Source organism: Apis mellifera, linkage group LG7 (assembly GCF_003254395.2).
Source record: "Apis mellifera strain DH4 linkage group LG7, Amel_HAv3.1, whole genome shotgun sequence".
Taxonomy (NCBI): Eukaryota; Metazoa; Arthropoda; class Insecta; order Hymenoptera; family Apidae; genus Apis; species Apis mellifera.
Window position 1 is genome coordinate 8813807 of NC_037644.1, and position 20169 is coordinate 8833975.

The 20169-nt window shown below is 35.1% G+C and overlaps 1 protein-coding gene across 1 annotated transcript in view; it reads right to left on the reverse strand.

Annotated features, from left to right (window-relative positions):
* LOC725936 (titin homolog) overlaps positions 1-20169 on the reverse strand; it is a 79916-nt gene that overhangs the window by 46084 nt on the left and 13663 nt on the right. The window contains exons 13-23 of the mRNA XM_026441700.1: positions 13425-13725; positions 11372-11552; positions 10286-10536; positions 9873-10017; positions 9448-9660; positions 8756-8938; positions 8229-8426; positions 7498-7634; positions 7061-7397; positions 6618-6902; positions 226-6407 (exon numbers count right to left, since the gene is read on the reverse strand). Of these exons, the coding sequence (XP_026297485.1) occupies positions 226-6407; positions 6618-6902; positions 7061-7397; positions 7498-7634; positions 8229-8426; positions 8756-8938; positions 9448-9660; positions 9873-10017; positions 10286-10536; positions 11372-11552; positions 13425-13725 (8413 nt within the window). The remainder of the gene's footprint in view (positions 1-225; positions 6408-6617; positions 6903-7060; positions 7398-7497; positions 7635-8228; positions 8427-8755; positions 8939-9447; positions 9661-9872; positions 10018-10285; positions 10537-11371; positions 11553-13424; positions 13726-20169) is intronic.

The window sequence follows — 20169 nt, forward strand, 5'->3', positions numbered from 1 at the left end:
CTTTTCTATTATTTCTTCTTTTGTTTTAATCAATGCTTCAATTTCTTCTTCTTTCTTGATTATTTCATTTGTCTTTTCGGATAATATTTCTATTTTTTCAGTTTGTAAAGATTCTTCTGTTTTAGGAATTGCTTCTGTTTTTTTTTCTTTTTTTACATTAAGATCTTCCATTTTCTTTTCTTTTATTTCTTCAAGAGATTGGATTTTATTTTCTTCCATTATTTCAATAGTTTCAATTTTTTGCTCTTGTTCTTGTTCTGTAATTTTTTCTTCGAGAATTTTAATTTTTTCTTCTGCCATTCCTTCAGTTTCGACTTTTTCTTCTCTCTTTCTTTCAATATCTTCAATTTTTTCTTCGATAGTTTTAATTTCTTCTTTTTTCTGAGTTGCTTCGTGCATTTCAACCTTTTGTTCTGTTATTTTTTCGAGCGATTCAAGTTGTATTTCTTTTGGCACTTCAGGAGCAATAATTTTTTTTTCTTTCATTTCTTCCAAAGTTTCCATTTTCTCTTCTTTTATTTCTTCAATTATCTCAGCCTTTTCTTCTTTCATTGTCTTAAGAGTGTCAATCTTTTCTGTTTTCACATCTTGAAAATCATCTGTTTTTTCTTCTTTCATTCCTTCAAGAATTTCAATTTTTTCAGTTGCTTTTAATTCAATTTTTTTCATTAAAGATTCTTCATTATCTTCATCAATTTTTGAAACACTCTTTCTTTCTTTTTCAGATTCAGATTTCATTTCTTCTATCGTCACCATTTCTTTCTCTGGTGATAATTTTTCGATAGTTAACACACTTTCCACTTCCTCCTTCGAAACTTCGATAATCTCGTCAATAATTGTCTCAATCTGCGTAATAGTAATCGGTAAAATATTTTGTTCTTCGATTCTTTGGTCTTTTTCTTTTTCTACTTTTTCTTTTTCTGTCATTGTTTTCTCTACGTTTATCATTTTATCGATTTCTATTATAGAACCTTTTACACTTTCTAAAACATCCACCATGGCAGACAAAGTTTCCACAAGAGAAGATCCTTCAGATTCTCCTTCTCGAATCAATTGGGCTCGATGAAGCGACAAAGAAGAAGCCAGCTCAGTCGTAGAATTAGCCAAAGCTTGAAAAAGTGTCACAGATTGACTCGAAACCATCGATATTTCTTTCTTTTCAATTTTTTCTTTTAAAGTATTCAGAGCTGATCGAAGCTGATTAGTCGGATAAAGAAATCCCTCTACGATAGCTTCTTCGTCAACTCGTTGTTCGATGTACGTTTGCATAAAATGCGTCTCCGACAATGTAATTTGTTTCTGCAAACCTTCCAAAGATTTGATAATTATTTCATGGATCGGTTTATCTACGCTTTTTTCCAAAGTTGCAATCGTGTTTTTCAAGTGATTAAACGAGGTCGAAAGATTGTATTGAAGAGTGAACTCAGCAGTGCTGGATCTTCGTGAATAATCAGTCTTGCCAATTTGCTTCAGAACAGAAATGGAAGCATTTTTCAAGGAGTTCAATGCACTTTCGAACATCGTGGCGCCTTCTAGATTAGAGATTCTGTCCAAGATGGCCGAAGCTTGCCTTTGAAGACCTTCCACAGCTTTCGAAATAACGCTTCTTCTTTCATCCAATAATGCTCCCTCTGGAACCAAGCTTTTTCGACTGCTTTGAACCATTGAAAGACTACTTAGAAATTCCACCAGAGGTCCAACGAGGCTTCGAAACTCTACGATGATAACTCTTCGTTGATCCAATAGCTCAAGTTCCTGAGATGTGATATTAATGGTATTCAATAAATGATCTAAAGGTTCTACCAGAATTCTTGCCACGTCTGTCTCTAATGTGTCCTCAGCTTGATTCTCAAGAATCTTCATTCGTTCCTCGATATTCTTCAAGGGTTTCAAAACCTCACGAAGAAATCCAAGAAGCTCTTGTCTAGAATGTATATCTTTTACGATGATTGGTATCGTGTCTTTGATGTCTCTGAGAAGATTCAGAATTGGTTCCCAATTTTTTTTCAATTCAGAGTTTTGATCGAGCTTTTGAATTGCATAGTTAATTATTTCTGTCTCGATTACGTTCAAAGGTAAGATTAAATGATTTAGAATTACCAACTCTCGGGCGCCATGTTGATGAGATTGTTGGAGAACCTTTTGGAGATTATTTAATGGCTGCACGAGACTTTGTATTATGGAAACGGTTTCATTGACGATTTCTTCACGAGATTCTACGGATTTTCCACGAGTTTCAATCGTTACTTGCATCGAAGAGATCGTTTTTCTGAATTCTTCCAAAGAATTGGCCAACAGAGAGACTGGAACAATGATGGCTCCAGTGGTAGGCTCCTCGAAATCTTCCAAAATACTCGTCATATCCATCTGAACTGTATCTAACGTCTTCGACAACGAGAAAATCAAATTCTTCATTTCTTCTTCCTTCTTTATTTTCTTCGCGTCTTCTTTTCCTTTTGGTAATTCTTCTATCGTCGTAAGCAACTGTTCCGTTTTTTGAGAGCTGATTTCTTCACCTATAGTCTGTTCCATTATCGATTCAGTGAATTGTGTTTCAGGTAATACCGTAGTACTCTCCATTAGAGTGCCTTCAGGAATAGTTTCTTGAGAAATATTCGATATAATCTCTTCTTTCTCTTTGATGATGGTTTCCAAGGGAATAGATTCTTCCTGAATGGTGACGTCTTGAGAAGTCATTGTTCCAATTATTTCCTTTTCTTCTTGTGTCATTGATTTTACCATCTCTTTCAATTCCTTTTTGTAAAGCACTTCCTTGATGGAAATAGGTATTTGATTCTCGATTTCTTCCACAATATCAATTATAGGCCTTAACGATTCTTCTTCAGCGTGGTCTCCAAGAACATCCATGACAGTTTGCAGAAGATATTTCATGGGTCTGCTCAATCCTTCTAAAGTAGACAAGTCTGCTGGTTCGTGATACATCGATATGGCGTTTCGTAATCTTGTCAAAGGTTCACGGAGTCCAGTCAAGGCCTCTATCAAATTTTCATCACTAGGAGGCTCTGAGTATGAGGTCTCGATAGCAATTTTGTTCACATCTCGTTTCAAATCCTCGACAGTTGAGCTCAGAACAGATTCTTCTTCATCCTTTGCACTGTCATCTGATATGGTAGATAGCCAGTGTTTCATGGGATCCAATGATCTATTGATTCTATTAGCCAGAGCAAACGATTTAATTTTTTCTTCCTTCGGTTCCTCCTTCTTAGGAATTAATTTCTCTGCCTCTCTTCGAGCTTTTTTCTTCGACGCTTCTTTAGCGATCAATGGAGTATCCTTTTCTATCTCTTCCAAAAGCTCCAAAACGGGAAGAATTAAATCTGTCTTTGCCTTGCTGTCTACCATCTTTTGAATCAAACTCTTCAACTTCTCGATTGGATTTAACAGATCTTTCAAGATCTGTTCCTCCTCAGGCTCGTGTTCCTGAGTCAACAGAGATCTTTGAAGGCTCAACAGACTATCCTTCAGCAAATACACTTGAGCTACGATCTGTTCGTCTATTGGATTCTTCAAGTTGGCGATTGCCACTGCTGTCGAGCCAATATTTTGTCGAAGATCTTCGACACAAATGGTTAGACTCGAAGTATGTGCAGGAAAACTTCTCTCGTGTCTCTCTAAGGCTGACGAAAGAGCGAAATGAACATTGCTAAGATTCTGATCCGTGTTTAAACTTTGCAAATAATGTTTAGTCGCTTCTTCAGCCTCCACTAATCGGGCTTCAGTCTTTGGCAATTGAGTTTCGATTTCTTCCAATATCGTCGATAAATCTTTTATCGAGTTGATGGCTTCTTGTGATTGACAATGGAACAACACTTTCGATACCGTTACCTTTAATTTCTCTATGGGAATCGATATTTTACGTATCATTTCAAGTTCCTGGAACGTTCTTTCCTTCGAAACAAGAGCTTCCTGAAGGTCCATCAACGGTTCTTTCACGTCCAACAGACTGTTCAATGTTTGATCTTCTTTCAGTGTCATCGCTATGTGAGCCACATCAGACACATATTGTCTAAGCTCTACAAGACAAACAGTTATGTCCGAGGAAGCTAGCAATTTTTGAGAATTCGTCGCACCATTTGTAACCGAATCCACGTCTTCTATGCTCTGTAGAGCAGCACTCAGAGCCGATTGAACGTCTATCAATGAATCTAAAATTCTATCAGTCAAATTTTGTGGCTCTCCTTGAATCGATTTCGAAGATATCGTATCTTCCTGTTCGTCCTCAGTTCCACGAACAGTTTTTTCAAGATTATTCACCATGTCCAGTACAGATTGCAAGGATTTTTCGTTCAGGTTCGTTATCGTCGATTTCAATTGAGAGATCGCGGGTTCTAACAGCTTAAACACTGTTTCACAGTTCTCGGTCGACGTAAGAGTGCATTGGAGGGAATAGAGAAGACTTTCCAGGCTTACCAACGATTCTACACCTATCTCTCGTTTCTGAGGAGTCTTCAGTCTTCGATACATCTCATCAATTCGATCGAAAATCGAAGACAGCCGAGGATCAAGATTACCCGCCACGTTTTCGTATGATCTCAAAGCTTCTTGAAGAGTGAGCCTCACCTCTTTCAGAACATCTTGCTTAGATTCTTTCAGCGCTATTTTATGATCTTCGACCGGCTTCTCGTCTTTCACCTTGTTAATTTCCTCGATGATCTGTCCGACAGAATCTTGCAAAGATTCTATCAGTTTTGTTCGATGTTCAGACAAAATTCCTCTCGTCTCGTAAGTCTCCAATGCTGATCTCAGCGTGTCCAATTTTGCCTTCAGTTCACGGGTCGGAAGTATTAACTCGTCTATGACTTTAGACGCTCCTTCAATTTTTGATTCGATCGCGGAGAAACGAGCTAAAACTCGAGCCATGTCCTCAACAGACCTCGAAAGAGACTCAACCACAATGGTGTCTACAGTTTCAATCGTTCCCTTAGTTGGATCCACGGAAACGTCGTTCAAGAAGAAATCCAACGTGTTCAGAATCTCGTCGAATCTAGCCACTAATCGCGAAGCTCTTCTGTCCACGGTCAAAACCTCTCTCACGTTCTCGTCGAGCTTAGAGACCGCGGATGTCATCCTGATCAGAGCGATAGGTTTCTCACCTTTTGCACGACCTGTCAATTCGTGCTCGATCTTAGTGATCCCCATCAGGATCTCATCGACGGGATCCGTGAGGCTTTCTAAAATCGCGATTAAATCCATCTTACGGTTCTTAACGTTCTCTTGGCGTTCTATCAATTCCATGCCGCGAAGAAGTTCCTCAGTCGGGCCTCCGATGGATTCCAAAAGGGAGATTCGTACCGTCTGATTCAACGATCTGTCTCCTGCACTTTTCAATGCTTTAGACTCTATGGACGAGACTTCCTCGCACAGCGTTTGAATCGGTTTAATCACGTTCTCCTTCACAATTCTTTCACATTCTTCCTCGCTACCGCTGTTTAATTTGGCCTCCAAGCTGTCGATGCTAACCAAAGTGTTGCGAACTATCAGCACGGGTTCTTTCATTTTTCTCATATTGTCCAACAATCTCTCCTTGTTACTCTTCGACAAAGATTTATCAGATTCATCGACGCTTTGCTTCCTTTCGTCAGATTTTTCAGCCGCTTCTTCTACGTACGCTTTTTCAATCTTCTTTACAGACTCTATGCGTTGAAGCGTCTCGATGTTGGCTCTTAACGGTCCACTTTCTTTGCGTTTTCCATCGATCTCGCTGGCAATAGATGATTCCTCCGAGCTACCTTTCTCTCGTCTGTGCTTCTTTTTTCGATGCTTCTTCTTCTTCTTTGCAGCGCCGGTTACAGAGTCGAAAGAGGAGTCGCCGCCTATCCCATCGTCCACGCTGGAACCGGTCGTTTTCTCCCCGCTCAGACTACGTTTCCTCTCTCGAATGTCTTCGTTCCCTTTCTGGATTTGATTCTCAGAGATGGATAATCTTGCGGAGGAGAGAGCGTCGGCGAAAGTGTCGCTGTCATCTTGTTTCAACGAGGATACAGGAGACATAGGAGAGACTGGTGAAAATGGCTCGTCCCTTTGGGCGCTGTGGAAGCTTTCCGACTCCATCTTCTGACTCTTCTCGCTTTTCTCGCTCTTCGACGAGGAGCTCGACTTTTTCCTGGGCGGTTTAATTGGCGGTTTGTCGTCCTCGTCCAAACTGTATCTGGCAGATCTCTTCAGAGAGCTGCGAGAATCTTGTTCCGGGGACGAGAACACTCGAGTCACGTCGTCCATTATGGAGACGTCCTCAAAGTCGGCCTCCGTACGAAGGTCGTCGCCGTCTTCCGCGCTGACGAAGTAGTCTGGAGACACATCGATCACCACTGCCTCCATCAACAGGTTACCAGAATTAGAGGACTCTTTTACGAATCGCATTGGCGGAAGTTCGATCACGTTGTGCTCTAAAAAGTAAGGAATGAGAGGAAATTTGAAATTCATAATCACTTTTGTTATCTTCTTTTTCTTTTGTAGAATTTAATAGGAGGATATAGAAAATAGTATGTAATTTTTAAAATTATAATAGAGAATAATTTATATAATAATGCAGAATTTTATTTGAAAATAAATATTTCTATATATTTTTGTAAGTAATAGTAAAATTATGCATTTACCTGTAACATGTTCAGACAATTGATCAGCATACATCTCGACAATTTGAAGAGCTTCTTCCTCGGTGAGATCAGGAGTTTCGTAGAGGCTGACGGAAACCTCTTTACCATCGAAGCTGAATGATACTTCCCCTCGATCATCTAACGTGACGGAATGGTCGGTTTGGGGTGTATCGTATAATTGAGACGTTCTTTCTTCATGAATTGTTGAGAGCGACAAATTTCTGGCAAGTTCGTGGCCATTTGGAGATTGTGGCTCCTTTATCTCCTTTCGAACTGGCAATTTATCTGTTAAACAAGTATTTCGAATATTTTAAACAATTTTATCAAGTGTTGTTTAAATCAATTTCACTTATCACTTGTACCTATAATATCTTTTAATAAATGTTCTTCTTTATACTATAATTATTTACTTGATAAAAGTTTTAGTTCAAAATTTCAAATACCTTCAAAGCCAAGAAGAGAGGCAGAACTGCTGACAGTTCCCATGCAATTGGTCGCTTCGCAGGTGTAAGTTCCAAGACAACAGGTGCCATCTTGGCCGGAAATGATCCTGTGAATGTCTCCTGGCTTCAATTCGACGCCATCTTTGTACCATTTGAGAATCGGTTGCGGAACACCGATCACTTTGCACTCCAAGTTTACGGCACCCTCGTCCGACAATATGGCGCGCAAACTCTCAAGAAATTTCGGTTTCTTGTAATGTTTGGGAATGATTAGTTTCAGAAAACAGGAAGTGATGCTTTGACCGTGATCGTTGGAAGCAACGCACTTCCACTCGGCCTGTACGATACGATAATGAATTTCTCGTAATTTTTCTTTCTTTTTTTTTTTTTTTTTTTTAATTATGATATTACTTTCTTAAACGAGACAATACACTCACTTGATCGACGAATTCGAGTTTTTGTACATCAAGGTGGCAGATGCCAAGATTTTCCTTGGCAACTCGGTATCTCTCGTTCTCCTCCACCGGTGTATCGTCCCTGTACCAAGAGAAGCTTGGCTCTGGGGAAATACTGACTGCGAAATTTTGGAGGATAAATGTCACTTAAAATATTGCGTTCATAAAAAATCATGTCTTTATGTTTATAATTAAATTAATAATTGAAAGATTTAGAAAAAAATTGGAAATTATATATTAGAGAATTGATAAATGAATATAATAAATTTGAATAAGAATAGATAATAGATTCATTATATTTAAATTAGAATTTAAGTATATTACAAGAAATAATTAAAATAAATAAAAATAATAAAAATAAAAATTAGTATATTAATTTTAGAATTATAGTAATATAAAAATGACTTTGGAAATTAAATATTAAATCTATAATTAAAAATTAATAATAAAATAATATCTATGATATTTGTTTATATTTTTATGTTTCTTAATTTAAAATCATTTATAATTTCATGAGTAAAAAAATGATTTGTTTCGATCGAGTTTATTTATTTATAAATAAGATTGAAAAAAAAGAAAGGAAATTTTACTTTTATACATAATTTTGATAAAAGAATCTATAATAATGATGCAATTATTATTTAAAAAAAATGATTTGCCATTTTTAGCAATCGATTTATGATTAAAATTATATGGAAATTTGCAATCATTACCTTGCACTGTAAATCGAAAATCTTCGTTGATCCTCGCCTCGCAACTTCTAAGACCTTTGATAAAAATGGGTGGTTGATTCGTATTTAACAATTGCAGGCGTTCTTCTTCGTTTAATTGATTTTGAATATCTTCGATCGTTAATTCGGCTGTACTCTTTGCCTCTCCCATACAGTTTCTTGCAATGCAACAATAGGAACCTTATCGAAATGAAAATGAAAAATATTAAAAATCATAAAATTATAATTGTTAATGAATTAATACAATTAATAATTAAAAATAAATAATAATTCATTAATCTAAAAGATAAAATAATTGATCATTTGGTTTATTTGTTTTTATATGAAATGAAAAATGTTTTCCCATTTTAATTAGATTCTGAAAAATAAAAGATTAATAAAATTGAAAATTTCTAAAATTAAAAGTATATTAAAATTCTTAAAAGTGTTAAGATTAAATGATTAATAATTTATAAGGTTGAACAATCAATCTAATTAATTCGATATTTAAAATTTTTTAAAATCGATACCTAAGGAGTTAGTCCCAGTCAATTGATAAACATCTCCTGGTTTTAATTCCTGACCATCTTTGAACCACCTGAGCAATGGCGTAGGGAATCCTACGACTTTGCATTCGAACGACACCAGACCTTCTTCAGTTAGGACAGCTTTCAAGCTTTCCATGAAGCGTGGTTTCCTATAATTCTTTGGAACTTGAATAAAACAATTATTTAATTGATGAATTTTTAACATTACCAATTCTGAAATCTTAGAATTTTTAAGGATCATTTCTTATTTTCTAATTTTCCTAAAAAGCTTGGAAAAAATTTATTTTTGATTTAATTATTATTATTTAATGCAATAATTTATCAAGAATAGTTGAAAAATTTATATAAATGAATTTAATTTTTTCAAGACTGATAGGATAATACATTCCAAAGTAATTCTTATAAAGATTGTGAAATTGTTGTATTTCATTTTGAAAATTTAATCTACTTTTTAAAAATTTTTATTACAATGCATATTAGATATATCATCTCTAGTAAAAAAATAAAAGAAATGTATTTTAAATTTTTCGATTATAGAACAAAAGAAAAAATATATTTCTCTCAAATTAAAAATTCTTTATCAAATGATATAATATCAATTTATCTAATATTCAAATAAATTTAGATATATAATAAATCGAATTAAATTAAAAAGAGATAACATTTCTACTCACTGGACATTGCAACGTGGCAAGTAGTAAACTGTTTCATATCTTCAGCGTTCGTGGCGACGCACTTCCACTCGCCCTCGTCCATGGCTTCGACAGGGTTTACCTCTATAGAGTATCCACCAAGGCCATCCTCCATCACGTGATATTTTTCGCTGGCCTCGATGCGCCCCTCCTTGTTGTACCACGTAATTGCTTTCGGCCATGGTGGTACTTGAACTGTTGCAGCATAAAGATTGAAATCGTAAGTAAATTTTGTTGATTAATTAAAAAAATAACTCAATAACAATAAACACAGAAATGTCTAATCTACAATACGTATTTTCGAAATTATAATTATATATCGAAACATATAATTATGTTTGTATTTGAATAAATTTGCTAAAAGTATTCGTGTATAATAAAAAAATAAAGAAGGAAGATTTTTGTACCTTGACAAGAAAGCCTGAGAGTGTCTCCAATCCTGCAACACTCGTCTTGCAGAATTTTCGTGAAGATAGGAAGAGGACCGAACGGTGTCAAGGAATCAGCTGGTTTCAGAGAACCCTCCCTGCTACCTTTTCCGACTACATGTACCTGAGAAAACGAATCAATACACAATAATTAGATTGCACAATAATTTAATTAATTTTATTTGTTTCGATTGAATTTTTTTTTAACTTTCCAAGCATATTTATTACTTTTTTTTACTAAAAAAATTTTTTTATTAAAAAATTTGAGAATATTCTAGAATTTATTGAACTTTCTATTTTATTATTATAATCTAAAATAGTTTAAATAGATTTAGGCGAAAATAGAAATTTTTTTCGAGAATGGATTGAAGAATGATTAAGTAATTACTTACTTTTGAAGAGGAATAAGCAATTCCCATACAATTCACTGCCTCGCAAGTGTAAATTCCAAGGGATGTTGGATCGTCGAGATTGGCAGTTAAAGCGAATACATCGCCAGCCTTGATTTCTTTGTTGTCCTTGAACCATCTCAACACGGGGGTGGGCACACCGACTACCTTGCACTCCAAGGACACTGTTCCAGTCTCTGTAAGGAGAGCCCGTAGCTCCTCCACGAATTCTGGTCTTTTGTAAGCTTTTGGGACTGTAAATTAAAATAAAAAAAAAAAAAGACAGAAAGAGTTATAAAGAAGTAACTTAAGAATTATTAGTGCGACGTAAATAACAATCATTATTTTATTACAAAATATTACTCAGAATTTTTTTCTTGCATGTGTAACACTGAAATGGAAAATAGAAAATGATCATATTTGAAATAAAATAAATTTACGTAGGATAAAAATAAATTTCAAAATATTTCCTTTTCAAATGTTCAATTATTTCAAATATTCTTCTTAATGATTCTTCGTACATAAAAATTCTTCTAGATCAAGAATTTAAATTAAAGAATAAGAAAAGTGATAAATTGATAAAAAGAAATAAGTGTTTAAAACTTGAAAGTACCATATCTACATTTCAAAATTCCAATTCATAAAAGAATATTTAAAAAATACTTTAGAGAAAGCTACGAATCCAAATATATCAATATCTTCCAAATTTATCTTTAGAATTAAAAAAATTCAACGGAAACAAAATTACATTCCTAATCTTATCAACCACAATTCGTTTATGTTTCCAAATTTCTGATAAATTTCCAAATTCGTCATATAAATAAAAAAAATTTTAAATATTCCAATACTAATTTAATTTAATTTCTTCTTTTCTTTTTTTTTTTTTTTCTAAGGAAGCAAGTTTACTATAAGAATTTTGCAACCTCTTCGGCCACAATTTATCTCTCTATCTCCGAATCCCAAAACGCTGTCCACCGTTCGGCTCGGTTTCTATTTTCGGCAACAAGGGAATGCGTTTAGCCACTGAGCCGAGTTTCTGGAAATGTCTCTCTGTAACGTCTCGTCGAATTTGACACGCTTTATCCTTACCGATCACGGTGAGGCGAGACGTGCAGGACGATCGCCCCCCTCGATTCTCCGCCATGCAGGTCCAGTGCCCTTCGTCCTCGACCGTGACGGGAGCCACGTCCACGCAGTAGAAGTTTCCCTCGTGGACGAAGGAGAATCTCGTACCGGCGTGTATCTGCTCGGCATTTCTGTGCCAAGTGATCTGGAATTCGAGAAGAAGAAGGACACCGTTGTGAGATTTAACACGGCGGCGAGTTGACGTCAACGACCAGTCAAACGATAGCACGGCCTCGTGGAAATAATAAATGACAGGTTAAACGGTAGATACGTTATATTTTTCGATTTTTGATTTTTTTAAATTTAATTTAGAGAAGATATAAGTAATATCTGGAGAATTATTGGTATTTTTGTGGGATAATCATTTTGTCACTTATGATAGGGATGGAAGAATTTTGATTTTTAAAATTGTATATATATCTTTTTATTAAGATAGTTAGAAGTTGCAACAAAGATTAGAAACGAAGTTTAATTTTAGGGAGGATGGATTATTGTTGAGGTTTTGAGATAATGGTTAGATTCGAAAAATCGAAATTGAAAATTTGATAGTTTTTAAAAGATTAATTTTTGAAAAAGAATTTTAAGAATTTTAATTTTTTTAGATTCTTTAGAATTATATATTTCGTATAGGAAGAAACATTATTTTCAAAAAAAAGCTTGAACAACTATCTATAAAAAATCAAAATTCACAAATTCTCTTTGCCATATGTTTTTTCCTTTCCATTCCAATAATTTCCCAATCTCCTCTATCATCCAAAATCTTGCATTTTCAAATTGCAATAAATAGTTCCTACAAGATTAATTTTTGAAAATGGAGAAGAACAATCTTAAACTATTTATAATTTTTTAGATTCCTTAGAATTATATTATTTAACAATATTCACACCAAATATAAATAAACAAATAAAGAATCCTTACGATAATTTTCCATCCCAAATCTCTTCTCTCAAAAAATGTTTCTGATAAATATTATTTCATATATACAAAAAAAATAACTTAAATAATTGTATCTATAAAAAAATCAAAATTCACAAATTCCCTTTGCCACATTTTATTCCATATTCCAATAATTTCCAATAATTTCCAATCTTCCTTCCCACAATCCCTCCGACCGATTACGCAATCCCCTCAAAGAGAGCATCGCGGAAAACGAGAGTTTACAACAGTCTCTCTCTTCCTCTCTCTCTCTCTCTCGCGGAGAGCAGAGACTTAACGCGGATTTAGCCGATCCGGGGGCATACCTCGGGGGCCATAGTATACGCGCGAGCGTAATAATAGTCGTAATACGACGCGTAACGACCGTTCGTTCTCTTCGCCTTCCGTCTCTTCGAATCCCGGGTCATGGACCTCTTGGCTCCCTTTTAGCGCGCGTTTCCCGCTTCGAAGGCAAAAAGTGGGAGCAGAGATCCGTAATAAGTCACCGGGTGATTTCGATCGCAACCCTTCCGGGTTAATCACCGACGGGTTGGCACGGATTCCATCTTCGCTTAGCCCGGCCTACCAATTTTGGAACGTTAGGCGCTCCTTAATTTTCAGTTCAGATTCGAGAGGGTTTCTTTTTCTCGGTGTTTTCACCAATTTGATCAGTTTATTCGTTTTTATTTGTTTTTCGTATCGGGTTTATTTTGTAATTATAAGTTTTAATTCTTCTTCTTTTTTTTTTTTTTTCTTTTTTTACAAATTATGCACGTTTATTTTTCTGGATTTGAAGATTATTTATTTGACGGGGGTTATTTTCGTTCGCGAGTTTATTTACAAAAATCGTAATGAGTTTGGTTTAACAAGTCTTGAATTATTATTAAATTATTCTATGCTTTAAATCAAATATTTATTTTCCATTCGATCGGTAATTTAAGAAATAAAGGTATCTAAGAATTTTTTAGAAAAAAAAAGAAAAGGATTATATTTTATCAATTGAAATTTAATTATTTATTTATTTAATAATTCAAATATTCTCGAGTATATTAAGAGTAAAGTTAAAATTAATTGATTAATTAATTAATCAATGAGTAATTACCTTCGGTGTGGTCGAACTTCGAATTTCCACGAGGAATCTGGTCCTGGTTCCAACTTTAACCGCAAGGTCTGTCAATCTTCGAAGGAAGATCGGTGGATCACCCTCTTCCGAGATGGCCTCGTCCACGCTCAGATGAATCTTCTTCGAGGATCCTTTCTCGAATCCTTGGCCAACTCTCGTGGCCACAAGAGCGTAATGCCCAGTGTCGTCTTTCTGCGACTGCTTCAGGGTCAATTGGACCACGTTCCCTCTCATTTGTACCCTGTATCTGTCGGACGGTATCGGTACATCCCCGCGTATTCTGCAATTAGATCAAAAATCGTTGTTGAAAATCGAAAATTCCTCATTGAACTTGATTCTGAATGTTACATTATGCTATTTTTATTATAATTAAATATTATAATTAAATGATATATAAGAATCTTCATAATATGTTATTCATACAGTCATTTTGAAAATTTAAGAAGTTAAGTATTTTATATGTTTTTTGATTTTTGATAAAACAATTTTTCTTCGTAATTTCTTGAAAATTAATAATTTGCACTCGAATAGTTCAACGATGATTTATTCTGGATTAGAAAACATTTAAAAATTGCATCGTATTGTAAAAAGAAATATTTATAATATATTTTTTATTTAATAATAACAGAAACGGTTTTAATACTTAATTGATCATCGTGGTGCACGCCACCTTTGATATTTACTATTGCTATAATATTCGTAGACATTACGTGGGAGGCAGGAAAATTTGAAATAAGTTAAAATAAACACCGGTGGACTAAAATATTTCCTTTAAATTCTCTTCCAATTAAATTATCCCAATATTGTTCGAAACACGGTGATATATTTCTTTTAACGATTCGAATAAATTTCAAACGAAATTTAATCTTCACGAAATATATAATACAACCATATATCGTTGAAAGTATCCCAAGATATTAAATACGCCATTTTTCACTATTTGTTAATTTGTAAATCGTAAGATTTACATTTCACAATCGAAATCACAATTTCGTTAGAATGGAATATAAACCCTCGTCTTTCTTTCTTCGATCATTCGATCATTGACGGAATCACATGAAAGACAGGTAAGATCTCGTGGATAACACCAGTGAATTACGATTTCTCGGTATACGTGGGCGTTCTATAAATAACAGTGGAACAAATCTTTGCTTTGAAACAACAGACCAATGGAAACGAATTCTAACATCCTATGTATACGAACATTCCATACATTTCTAGCTTTACGAATCTAGCAACTCGTCGAGATTTCATTTCAGAGAGAAAAAAGTGTTTGATAACAACAATTCTTTCCTAATCTTGATAATTTTTTGAAAGTACAAAAATTAAATTGAAAGAATATTCAAAGAGATATCCATTAAGATATATACATCTTTAGCATTTTTAATGATCTCCAAGAAGGTAATTTTAAATTTTATTAAATTTTTTTTTGGACAGGAATAAATGAGCAATAAGATTATTTAGAATTAAGGAATGACAGCAGTAATGACAATAACAAATAATCAATCAATATCAGAGAAAAACCTTGAACTTTTTGTCCAGTAGTAATGCAAATCATGCATAAAACACATCGACAATACATTAATAATAATCAATTATAACAAATGAGTATCAATTGTTTAAAAAGGATATGGACGAATAATGGAAAGAATAAAATTTTTTATTATCAATAGAAACATAAACTACTATTTATATATAGTCACGTAACATTTGCAAGTAACAAGAAACTAATTTACGTGTATCGTAAAAAGAATTTACATTCGATTTCCCAACATTTAACGTTGAATCCTTCATTTCGTCATCCGTGTTAAAATTATTCCCAGTCACATTTCTCTTTCATTCATTCAAGAAAACCGCACTGCTATATGAATGATGCTTGAATCATAAAGGCATGATAGAAATCATAATTTTTTTCCTTGCTCAAAAGATCGCACACGTATGTATATCTTAAATTTCTGTATCCAATCTGATCTTCTGAATTACTTAACTGAGATAATTTAATTTAATTTTATTGATCGATTCACGACTCTCACAACATTGTGCAATCTTTAATTATTCCGTTTCAATTTTCGATACGAAAGAACTCACAAGTTCCATGAATCGATCTTTAACTAAATTACATTTCCATGTATAGAAAGTACGAAATGAACGACGAAATATTCGAACAGATCGATTAATTGACAACGAATCGAGAGAGAAAGAGAGACGAAACAGATAGAGATACCAAAAGATCGGACCAATGATCGATTGGAAAACACAGACGACTCGATTGCCAGCAAGAAAGCGCAAGTAGGAACACTTTCTAACGGAATGAGGTCGGTTTTGCAATATCCAAATGCTGCCTGCCGCCGGGGCGATGGCCGATGTCCAATCGGACCTGCGATCATCGTCTTTCTTCTATTTTTTCACCGGTGTGGCAGACGAAAGATTCTATTATTTGCGCCGCTCATTCAATTCGCTCGTATAGAAAATCTTCGTTTGCGCAACGCGCGCAACACCTTGTAAAATTCGCGCCCTTCTCGACCTCGGGGAGGCGCGTGCACAGGCGCCTCTCCTCGCCGAGGTGATGCAATGTCTATTTCGTCTAACTAAATAAATTCAACGTTTCGTGATCGATCTGATCGTTTACCAACGCTGCGGGGATCGATGAATGATCTCGTGGAAGAATAAAAAAAATGGAGAATCATTTGAGAAAGTTTGAAATAGTTTGGGACCGAGTATCCCAAGGGATCGAGATTGTTTTATTATAAAATGCAATAAGAAGATAATATTATACAAAACTTGTATAATAATATTCTTTTAAAATGAAGAAATCTATATACAATTTTAATTATGAAATCAATTTTCGATTTGTTTATTTCGATATAAATAAAAATATTATTATACATGTATCATTCGATCTTATTTTCACCGACGACAACAACAAGAAGAAAGAAGATATGTATCTTTATATCTATCACAATTGATCACAACTTTGCTCGAAATCTGCGGAACAACATCGTATCATCGAGAGGAGGAAAAGAAGAAAGAGACGATGTTTCTAGATCGTAGAAAGATATCTGATCCAAACCCTCCAAAAAATCCGCGCGTTTCCCGCGGTCCAACGACACGTTTGCGTCGCCATGCTTGCACGGCCGTGTAAAAAGACGACGAAAATAGGGCAGTAGAGCAATGCCAAGTGTTTGAGGCGCTCTAGATCATTTGTTTGCTCGAAATACGTTGGAAGCGTGCAACCGATTTTTATTTAGACGCTTTTAGACGGAGAATGGAAACGTGCAAGATCGATCTCTCGATATAGTTTATGAGGATCCGTAAAAACAATGTCAATAAAACCATTCCTATTGATGCGCACTCTCTAAACTATGATATGATTCTTATTTTAAGAATCTTATTTTACGTAGGATATTTATACATAGAGAAGAATTTCAATTTTAATTTCTAGATGCATCGTAATATAAATAAATGAAATTGAAATTCTTTCTAGAATTTTATATTTCAAGTTAAATCGATCAATTTCAAATAAATAATAAACAATTGAAATAGTGACATTAATCTCGTTCGAGATTATTACAGACGAAACAACAATGAAAATGTTGTCCTACCGGTATCCAGAACGTTCCCTAAACGATCCCGCAATGGAGTGTTGTTTGTTGCCATTGGCGCATTTGCAACAGTCGCTTCCCATCTTCCCACCACACGAGAGGCTTGCCACACACTTTTTCTCCACTTTTTTCTTTCCTTTCTTTTTTTTTCCCACCACACAATCAAGAAGATTCACCACTCACAACATGCGTTCGAATCATTTATCACTCGCGAGTTCCTTGAACCTCAACAAGTCCCAAGGAGGAAATGTCCCGGGTGGATCGAGGGTCGAGCAAGGGTCGAAGAGGCGGATGAAATCCGAACCGATGCATCGATCCTTCCTCTCGCCCACCCTCATCGATGCTTATTCGATCAGTGAACGTCGATGATCACGGACGCCTCATACGCATTGGCACCGCCAATGCGTTATTTATCGATCGCGATATCGACGGTGACAGGGGTGTCGCAAAAATAAAACCGAGAAAAGCGTCCTCTCGTGCCCGAAACGTATTCTCGATGACTTCACCTCGACTATTGGAACAGCGACATCGCACCTACAATCGTCATTCTATCGTTCCGTCCCATTGTCAATGATAAACGATAATATTCGAACACTTCAACACTGTTCCATCAATTCGACGATTTTCACTTAATTAATTTCGAGATTCTTCCTTGGTCTCTTCTTCCACTTCGCGTTGATATATTTACAATACAAATTCGTTTCACTCGCGTCAAAAATGGGAGGAAGGGGGGAGGGAAGAAACGTTTAGATATTTAGAGATGCCAGAGAAGGGGAAGGGGGAGGTAGCGTCCGATCGTCGAGCGATCTGTCAGTCTCGATCTCTTCGTTCGGATTCTCTCTGTTCCAATTAACTCTGTTGGATGCGTGTAAAATGTTTTTTTAGAGAGGAGAAGAGGAAAGAGAGAAAGAAAGAGAATAGGAAAAAGAGAGAGAGAGAGAGAGAAAGAGAGAGAGGTCCGAGCTGATTTTTGGCCGCTCGTCGATCGTCGCGACGCTCCCTCGGAAGACTGATAGCGAGATGCCAGAGGAGGATCGTCCGCGCCCGATTTTCCACCTCCACAACAGCCACCTTCCGCTACAGTTCGAAGGAAACTATAAGCAAGCGTCCACCATCCTAGACGAGAGAGAGAGAGAGAGAGAGAAACGCCAATGGGCAGCGCCACTTTCGTCTTTTCGCGAAAATTTTCTCGAGCTAGGTTTAGATTTAGATTGCATTAGGCGGAGGGGGTGGAGGAGCGTCAATGCTTGCCGGAATTTTCTTAACCACGTAGGCGAGAGGGAAGCTTCCGTCGTCGGTATGACGTAGCGTCTGAATGGTCAGGGGAAGTGTACGCTGCCAAGAAGATGCGAGGCTTGATTTTTCGAATGTTTTCGATGGGAGGAATTTTTCGTTGGAATTGGCGAAGGCAGGTTTTACGATTCTTTCGAACGTTTTGTATGAGAAATTAATTGTACGATCGGTTTCCTATTCTTCTGATGAAATATCTCATTCTTGAGATTGAAAGAAATTTCTTTCCAACTCTTTGGCTACTCTAAGTAATTCTTCGTTGGATCAAGTCAGAGTTGTGATTATAATTTTCACTCTATGTTTGTAATAATAAGACTTAGTCTGAATTTTAAATGTAATTTGGATATTTTAGATTAATGAATTATTTGGAATGGAAATTTATGGATATTTCGATATTAGATCTTTATTTAATATATGGTGTCTAGAAAATTTTATATGTCCAGAATTCTATTAAATTTGCTATTGCTTGATCTGTTTCTAAAATAATTTTGGGCAAATTTGGAAAAGAAATTGTCCGATATCGAGATTTTTCATTGTGACAAAAAGGATTAATAAGAAGATTGAGGCAGGAGCAAGTAACATGATTCAGATGACAAATTGTTCAAAAAAGACGACAAATATCATCGATCCGTCACTCTTCTTGTCTTATTTAAGCGGCGAGGCTAGATGAGGTCATGTTTTGCGTTCCCAAAATAAGCGTTCAATATCTTTCACCTTCCTAGACGAAATTTATTATCTTAATGATTGCTAAAAAACTATCTCGAATTTGAGAAAATTGAAATTTAACTCGTTAGTTGGTAACCCAATGCATATTTTTCAAAAATTATTATGTAACTTTATATTGATAGGCTCATAATTAAAATATGATTTTTGAATATTAATATCTTTAAAAAAAATTACACTCATTGTATATTCTCTTTATAATCCCCAAACAGACACGATGATACCTAATAAACTAAATTAATTGACATTCATAATAAGTCAAACTATAATCTTATTGTACGACTCTTCTTATATTAAAAAAAAAATTTTAATTCTGTTATTTGAAACAATTTGAAAGATTCCTACTTAAGCCATAATTTAAAACGTTTAAAATGTTTAAAACAGTTTCAAACTTTCAATCAACACAATATTACAATTAGTGTACTTTTTTCTTCTTGGTGTTCTTCTTTCATTTGAAAGTTGTCATTCAGTTGAAGAAAAATTCGACGAAGAAATATTTTTTTATTCCTCTTTCCATTATGAAAATTGGAAATAATCGATCGATTATTTCATTTCTGGCATTGGAAAATTTGAACCGGGAATTATATGCAAAGATTACACGGGACGGCGGTTTGGTAACTTCGCGAAAATTAAGTGCGCGACAGCTCGAAATAAACTGCGTTCGATCCTTGGCACGTTTCAAGGTTTCCACGGAATTAGGGCCAATAGTCGAGAATGAACGATAACGGGTAAACGACGATACTCGATCATTGTAGTACGAGGCGAAACAAAACAGGGGCCGTGAACCCGCCATTCGAACAGCAATGTTCGTAGATACTGCTTTCACGTTATAATTATTCTTATTATTGTAATTGCAATCATGTAAACTGTGAAATTCGTGGAATTTATTTGAAAAGTTTTAAATAAATATTTATCGATTTATTTAGAATCTAAATTTCATACTAGATCTAGAAATTTTAAAGAAAAAAATTTATTTAAAAGAGACAAACAAATTTTTTAAAATTTGTAAAATTAAATAAATGTGTCGAAGATTAATTTATTATGTACAAATTTCTTTAAAAAGAAAGATGGATGGATTATTTGTTGTTATAAAAAATAACACATAAAAA